This window comes from Thalia democratica, chromosome 5 (genome assembly GCF_965202585.1).
Source record: "Thalia democratica chromosome 5, ktThaDemo2.hap1.1, whole genome shotgun sequence".
In the NCBI taxonomy this organism is placed as follows: Eukaryota; Metazoa; Chordata; class Thaliacea; order Salpida; family Salpidae; genus Thalia; species Thalia democratica.
Window position 1 is genome coordinate 58388203 of NC_139169.1, and position 8082 is coordinate 58396284.

General features: G+C 28.5%; 2 protein-coding genes across 2 annotated transcripts; both read right to left on the reverse strand.

Moving 5' to 3' along the window:
- Nucleotides 1-685, reverse strand: LOC145835559 (peptidyl-prolyl cis-trans isomerase NIMA-interacting 4-like). Its single transcript, XM_082943210.1, has one exon. It carries the CDS (start codon nt 670-672, stop codon nt 274-276), a length of 399 nt encoding a protein of 132 aa, XP_082799336.1. The 5' UTR covers nt 673-685; the 3' UTR covers nt 1-273.
- Nucleotides 686-1646: 961 nt separating this feature from the next.
- Nucleotides 1647-3672, reverse strand: LOC145835902 (mediator of RNA polymerase II transcription subunit 6-like). The gene is made up of 2 exons (XM_082943655.1): nt 3252-3672; nt 1647-2025 (listed from the first exon to the last, which is right to left on the reverse strand). The coding sequence occupies exons 1-2, from the start codon at nt 3659-3661 to the stop codon at nt 1743-1745; spliced, it is 693 nt and encodes a 230-aa protein (XP_082799781.1). The 5' UTR covers nt 3662-3672; the 3' UTR covers nt 1647-1742.
- Nucleotides 3673-8082: the final 4410 nt, after the last annotated feature.

Genomic DNA, 8082 nt, shown 5'->3' on the forward strand with positions numbered 1-8082 from the left:
TCACCTGAAATTATTTAATGGTAGAAGTATGCAAAATATTAAAATAGATTTACACAAAACTTTCTTAACTTAGAAAAAATAAAACCAGCAAGACATTTATGCAATTTAAAATAAAACAGTAAAAAAATTTCACTGAAAAATAAAAAGCTTTTGAACAATTTGGACTTTGTTTAACGCTAATAAAAACTATAAGTGCAACTTTAAAAGTTTAGCACGTATATTTATAATCATAAAACTTTACTTGAGTATTATACCACCAAACGAAAATTCCCCTCACTTCTTGCCTTCGATCATGATGATGTGGTACCCGAACTTGGTCTTCACCGGCGGGTCGGTGTAGTGGGGACTGGCCAGGCTGCTCACGGGGAGCGCGAACGCCGCGTCCTGGAACGGACCGACCATGGAGCCCCTGGTCATCCAGCCCAGATCCCCGCCGCTCCTCGCCTTGTCCTCGCTCATCTGCGCAGCCACCTCGTTGAACTTGACGCCGCTCTTCAGTTTGGCCATCGCCTCCATGCACTTTCCGTGCTTCTCGCACAGTATGTGCCTCACCTTCACCTGCGAGGTGCCCCCCTTCTTCTCCCCCTTTCCTGACGCTTTGTCGTCTCCTTTTCCTCCTTTCGATCCCGCGGATTTGCCGCCCGCCGATTTTCCGCCGCCTTTTTTGCCCATTTTTAAAAAAATTGTTGCTGTGGGAAAATTGGTTGTGAAAGTTTTGAGTTGAATTATTTTTATCCTTTAAACTAAAAATAAGGAATGTTTTTGTATGTTGCTTAACTCAGGGTTGCCACAAATTTTTTTGTTTTTTTTTTCTAGCTTTTCTAAACTTTTTACAGAATTTTTAAAGAACAAGCTTGTTGGTAAACTTTAAGTAAAATTAAAATTAAAGTAGAAACCGTTGTAAATAGTTTAAACAACCGAGAAAAGATACTGTAAAGCTACTTCAAAATCAAATGTGTTTATATTTAAAATAAAATTAATAAAAATATATTTAATGATATTTTTCTTTCTATATGATAGAATTTTCGTATCTAATCGGAATTTCATTTCTTTAACTGTGAAATCTTTTAAAAAATATAGGTTTTTCTAACCAAAATTTCAAATGAAAGGTTTTTATAAAATACCAGGTTTTTTGGCAACCCTGTTGACTATTTTTTTTAACTTGTAGTAAAAACTTTGAAACATTTTTAAATTATAAAATGGTATGCAACAATTCAGTTAGCAGAAAAGTATTAAACTATTGCTGTATAAGTTTTTACATTATCTTAAGAAGTACGCTAAAATATACTTGGTGTATTTACAAAAATTAAAAAAAAATTCAAAATATTATTAGCAGCTGTAATACTATTACTAACTAATTAAATTAATAACTTTCAAATAAATATTGTAACATATTTCTACATTAATATGGTATAAAATTGGTTCGAATTCTGTTATAGAACTTAGCACAAAAAGTATCTATAATGTGTAAAGCACAAATTGAATAAAAAATGTTTATATCAACTTGTTTAAACTCCAAAGAAAAGCACACTAAAAGCCTTTTTAAGCTAAATCAAAAAAATATTTTCAAAATATGTAAATAATAAAAAAGTATAACTTTTTATATGAAATATTTAGCTTTTACTAATCGAACAGTTCAATAAACAAATACAATTACATATATATTGTTTTGAAAAAAAAACTGATAACATGCACCTAAGCATCCCAATAAAGTTTTAAGTAAAGTCTAAAAATAAGTTTTCTCAGCTTTCATTTTTTATTTCGTTGCTGGTCTTTTCAACTTTAACGTTAGTTTTAACGGCGTTTCCGCTGCTGTCTTCAGTTTTTGAATTTTTCCCGCCTTCGGAGGGCGCAACTAAGGGCGGAAACTTCTTCTCCAGCATCCCGATGAGGTTCTGCGTCTGCATCATCTGGAACATGGTGCACCCCAGCTGGGTGTCGCTCTCTTCGTCTTTTTCCTTGGACGAGACGGTGGATTGGTACAAGTCGTCCATCTGCCACGAGTATCCTTTCGCGGGGTGGTACCTGATTGAAGATTTAAAAGCTTTAGAAAAAATTAGAATTTGCTAAACGGTATTTGGAAAATTTTGGATTTAAAAACGTATCAAGGTAGAAGGTACATCTAACATAAATTTAATCTTTGTTAAATTTGTACAGTTAAAATTAAGTAATTCTTAAAATCTAGAACTTATTTTAAGTTTGATGGTCAACGATTGCCAGTACACTTTTAAAGTTGTACTTGTTATTTTTTCAAGTGACATCATAAGTCAATAGTTATAACTAATAGATTTTAAAAAGACATAAAAATTTATTATTTCTTAATCTAAACTAAGAATTTTACAAAATAGAATAAAAAAGTTAAATTTAGAGTAGGTCTACTTAGGGTTGCCACTCTTTGAGTCAAAAATCTTCCCTGAGTTTTTTTCAAAACCTTTAAAATTTTACTATTATTTATTAAAAAATTACAATTTTAATTCTAAGAATATTGAAGACATAGCCGCAAGTCTAAAGAATTTCTAAATAAACACAAAAATTATATAAAATTAACTTTTTTGAACAAAATATTGAAACTGGATTAACTACATTTCATTCTAGATCTAGAAAAATTATCCCTGAGATTATTTTTAAACTCTTATACTTCCCTGAAATTTTTAGAAAAAACCAAAACTGCCTTAAGTTAAAAAAAAGAACCAAATTTCCCTAAGATTTTTTATGACTTAAAAATTCCCTGAGTTTCCCTGAGTGTGTGGCAACCCTGCAGTACTATTTTTTTTTCATTTATTGTTAACAGATAATTCATAAACACAAATAAATTATTTTCACTGACATAAAATGCTAACTAAAACGGTTTATAAACTTTGAATAGACTTGACAATTTAGAAATTAATTACTAGCGAAGTGAAAATATAATTTTATAACCTGCCTGATATTTTAGTAAAAAGTACATTGATTTGTAGTTAGATAAAAATATGAGAATCATTTATTTGAACAAAAGTAAAGTTTTAGTTTAAAAACAACAACAAAGCAAGTTTATAAAAGTACTCAGCAAACAAAAGTTTGTCTGCAATTTTTACAATATAAATTCGAACGACTTATTTTTCACATGTGAATCATATCACATATTAATCTTAATCAAACTAAGTACTTAAAAACCATTAGTATTGAAAAAATGTTTTTTACAAACTTTCTGTAAAACATCACTAAGTATAACAACAAAAAAACCTAAGTATTTCAAAAAAAAACCTAGCTACCTTGCATTTACTAGAGCCTCTTTGAAAGCAGCGTCCAAATGGTACAAGCTGGACATCATTCTGGAGTTGATAATCGAGCCCAAATCTGGAGACTGGTAAACCACGCCCGCCACAATGTAGTAATCAGCAACAGTTTCAACCTTTGATGGCGACAACCTCTTCTGCTTCCTGATGACAAACATGATGGGGTCCTGGTGGTGCACTAATGCGTACTCCACCCCCCGCATGGCAGTCAGGTGGTGCAGGGGCCGGTTCTGCATGCGCAGCGTCTCGTTGTTGCACGAAGTGTCATAGAAGCTGTTGCTGCGTTGCGAGAAGTAGTCTAGCACGTTGTCCTTGTTTAAGTGGTGGCAGCGTATTGGGTCGGTCCAAGACAGCGAGAGAAGGTTGTTTTTGTTAATGGTGGTCATATTTCATTAAAAAGTCTGTGAAATTTGATTTTTTTTGAAGCAAAAACAAACTTGAAGTGAAATTTGTAAACTGATATAAAATTTAATATTTAATTTAAAATACTATAGTTCATATAAAATAGGGTTTTACTAAAGAAAAGCCATACAATAATAAAATACCCTTAAATGTAACTTATTAGATTAGTTGTAACTGCGTAACCTACTAATAATAGAACTTTTCAGTATACATTTTATCAATTTCAAATTCTTTAACTAGATATGGACCCATGGAAATCATAAATTTTTTAGCTTTTGGAACTTAAAATGCTATGAAATTTGCTACAGATGTATTTAACATTTATTTTAAGAATTTTAGTTCACTTGTTCTAAATTTTAAAAACTATTTCTACTACATTAACAGTGATAACTTCATAAACTCCTCTCTCATTAACAAACATAATCATCTCTTTGCGAATAATCCTTTAATGGGTTTTAATTGAAAAGTACATTACCAGTAAGGTAGTTAATAATATTGACTTTAAACAAAAAGAGAAATTCTTAAATATGTTATAAAAGTTCAGAAATTTTCAAGCACTTATACTCAACTAATAGCATAAAATCAAATGCTTATTTATAAAGAAATTACAGTTAAAAATAATAAAACAATACATAATCACTTTTCACCAAAATTTTTGAGTGATCTTTTACATTAAAAACTTTTTGAATTTCAAACTAAACACTGTTTATTACAATAAATAAATAAAAAAAATCTAGAAACAGGTATTAATAAGTAAATTGAGTAAAAAATTAAATATTGAATCAATATTAAAACATTAAAGCTTAAATCTTTAATTTTTTGAAACTTGAGAAAATTGATAATAGTTAAACCAAAGTTATTACAGTTATAAGTGTTTAAGGCAAAATAAAGCATACTAATCACAAATTTGAAAAAGGAAATAAATAATTGTATAAACAAGTTAATATTTTTTAAATAGGTGAGGTTTGAAACTTAGAATATGAACAACTATATACATTTTTAAATAGAAATCATTACTACTATTTACTACTATCAGAAATGTTGGTGGAAGTTGCTGTGAAACTAGTGCAATTCATTTACTGTTAAAAATGATTTGCTGCACACCAAGATGCCAAACAAAGTTCTTTTTTCTTAATAGAATTGTTACAAATTCTAGAGTATTTAAAATGGGTAGATGTCAAATTTGTACAAGCTGACAAAATTGCACAATGACTTTTTTGCACGAGAGGACTAAATTGCACAAAGACACTTTTGCACAAGCAGACAATTTTGCTTGGAGACACTACTACACAAAGACATTTTTGCAATTTTTTTTAGTTTTTTTAACTAATTTCAATTTTTTATTTAAATTTATCATTAGTTATTTTTTTTTACTTTTACTGTTACCACTGACGTTTACCCTTGGCCTGCAACTTATTTTTTTTACTTACATTTTTATTAACTAACTTTTTTTTATTAGTAATTTTTATTAGTTATTATTGGTTTTATTCTATTTTTTCTATCTTTCTTACATCTAACCCTAAACCTTGGTCAGTAGTTTTTTTATTGGTTTATTTTTATTTAATCTGGTTGTTTTTTTAGTAAGTTATTTTATTTTATTTTTATTTAAACTATTACACTTAACCCTTACCCTCGGCCTGTAACTTTTTTTTGAAATAAATTAAACTTTTAATTTTTTTTTCTGTATTTTTTTAATAATTTTATTTTTTTATTCTTGTGCAAAATTGACCCTCTACAAAAAAAAGTTGCTTGTGCAAAAGTATCTTGTGCAAATTTGTCTTTGTGCAACTTAGTCCCGTTCCCATTTAAAAAAGCTACTACTCGAATTTTTTCTTTAAGAAATTAAAATCCTTTAATAAAAGTATTTGCTGTTTTATGTTCCTACTAAACTGAAATAGCCTAAAAAAGCTCCTTTAAAAATAAAAAAACTTCTAAAGATTTGGATATGGTGAAGAAATAACAGACAAATTTGTTTGTATAACAACTTAGTTTAGTTGATATATTTTGTGTGTGTTAAATGTTTAAAGGTGAATTATTCTTGAAGTTGTAGTGAAAAATTCAGGTTATAATGGATGCTTTTTAAATATTGTGCTAGTTGTAATGACTTTTTAATCATTTCATTCGTAACATTTCAGAGTTTTTTTTGTTTATGATTTGTTCAGTGTTGAAGTTTTATTAATAATACTAACGGAATTTTATTCATTTTGTTATTAAGTACATAATTTTGAAAAAAGGTTGTCACAGACTTTTTTTCTTAAAATTGTTTTGTATTTTATAAAAAATTAAAAATATACTATAAAAATATCAAGTATTATTAGGTTCATAAAACTATTCATATATAAAAACTAATTAAAGTTAAAAGTAAAACATATTGCACATAAAAAGAGTTAAATTTTCTAATCAATTTCCTTGTTTGAAAAAACTGAAATATTAATGTTATAAGTTTAAAATGGGTTTAGTGTGTAAGTATTTGAAGTTTTATTATATGAACTGATACACCATTTTTAGTTTTTGTTTTTCATACTTTATTCTATTTATTTTATACTTCATGATATCTTCGTTCAAACTTTTTATACTTAATAGTTCGTTTTTTGCTTTTATAAATTTGAAGGACTATTTATAACAACTTATGTGTGGAGTTAGCTCAATTCAGAGCCTAAGAATTTTAGTGAAGCACATCATTTCTTAGGCTTGTTTGCAGTTTTTTAAAAAACTCCAGTTTTTTTGTATATTTTTCAACAATCATAAGTCAGTTTTAATTAAAATAATAAAAGTATTTTTTTTGTCATAGTATTTTTATTTTTTAAAATTTTGTTCAGACAAAATTTCTCACTATTGCAAGGAACAATTTCTGAAAGTTTGAAGTAATTACCTGACAAAACGTAAGAGAAGATAGATTTTTAGTGATTTCTAGTTATTTTCTTAAATTGTGCTTCTCATAAGGAACCTATTGTAGTCTCTGACTTTAACCTGCTATATTTCAAAAATTATTTTTAGTTTTAAAAAACTGTAAAAGCAACTTGTAGCTTAGTTAAAACTAAATAAAATAAGACTAAGTTGCAAAACAAAAGACTTACTTTCCACCCATGCCCTTAAGATATATTAAAGCTTTTATAAATACATTGGGCATAAAACTTTGCATCAGATTTAGATATTTTTATTTAGCTCTGCTCTAATTTTTTTCTTGCTTTTAATTTTCTCTCCCTCTAAAGTAGGGGTGGGCAACGTACGGCCCGCGGGCCGGATCCGGCCTGCAGAGTGAAAATGACCGGCCCCCAAACCTTTTTCAAATTTAAATGGAATCCGGCCCGCGGACAAAATTGATCCGGCCCTCGAGTAGATGATCCGGCCCGCTAAGCATTTTTCAAAATTTGTATGAAATCCGGCCAGCCAATGTAAATATTGAAAAACTTGTACAAAACCTTTTAAGAATTATTTTCATAAAACTAAAATGTAAGACTTTGACCCTGAAAAAGTTTGTAAATTTGGGTTTTTATTTTTGTGGTGATAAAAAAACTCTTTTGTTAAAGTATCTTTTTCTATTTTGAATCAGTTGAAGTAATCCTTTCTCAAATTATCCAAAAACAGTTGTTTGCTAAATTAATTTTGATGATCTTACCTACCATAATGACTTTCATAAAAAAGGACGTGTTAAAAATTGCTCTCTTTCCCAGATGTGTAGATAGTTGTTTTTATACTTGTTTAGTAAAATAGAAAATAATCTTTTCAAACATTGACAATTATTTCAATTCAAACTGCTCAACATTAAATTTTAGTAAAGTCTTTCAAGTTAAGACTACAATTTGCACTCTTTTCTGCTATTGATTTTTGTATTAATTTCTTTTTGATTAATTATATGGTTAAGTTTAGTAGTAACCAATTGATGACAACAGTTTCACTTGATAATCAGTTTGGTCGTCGTTTTGGAGACTTTAAACAACTAATAAAAGAATTTGATATTTTATCATCATAGTTTACGTTTGACACCGAAAATGCACTTAGTAATATACAGTTAGAACTGTTAAACTTTAATGTGACAGTACACTAAAAGAAAAGTTCTAAATTTAAAAATTTGACAGATTTTATGCCCTAAATAACAAGTCAAAGTTTGTTAATTTAAAAAAGATGGCAATGAAGTTACTTGTTCCTTTTAGGTCTACATATATTTTCGAACAAACATTCTCAACCATGTATATAAAAAAAAGTAAACTGCGTTCAAACCTTACTGATACCAATCTGCAGTCATTACTGAGAATATCTACTTCAAATATACTTCCAGATTTCAAACAGTTTGTTAAAAACTTTAATGATCCAAAAATGTCTTATTGACTTATTTTTAGTGTAATTATTCATGCTAAACTCTAAAATCTTTATATTTAAAATAAAATATGACAGTTTGTATGTA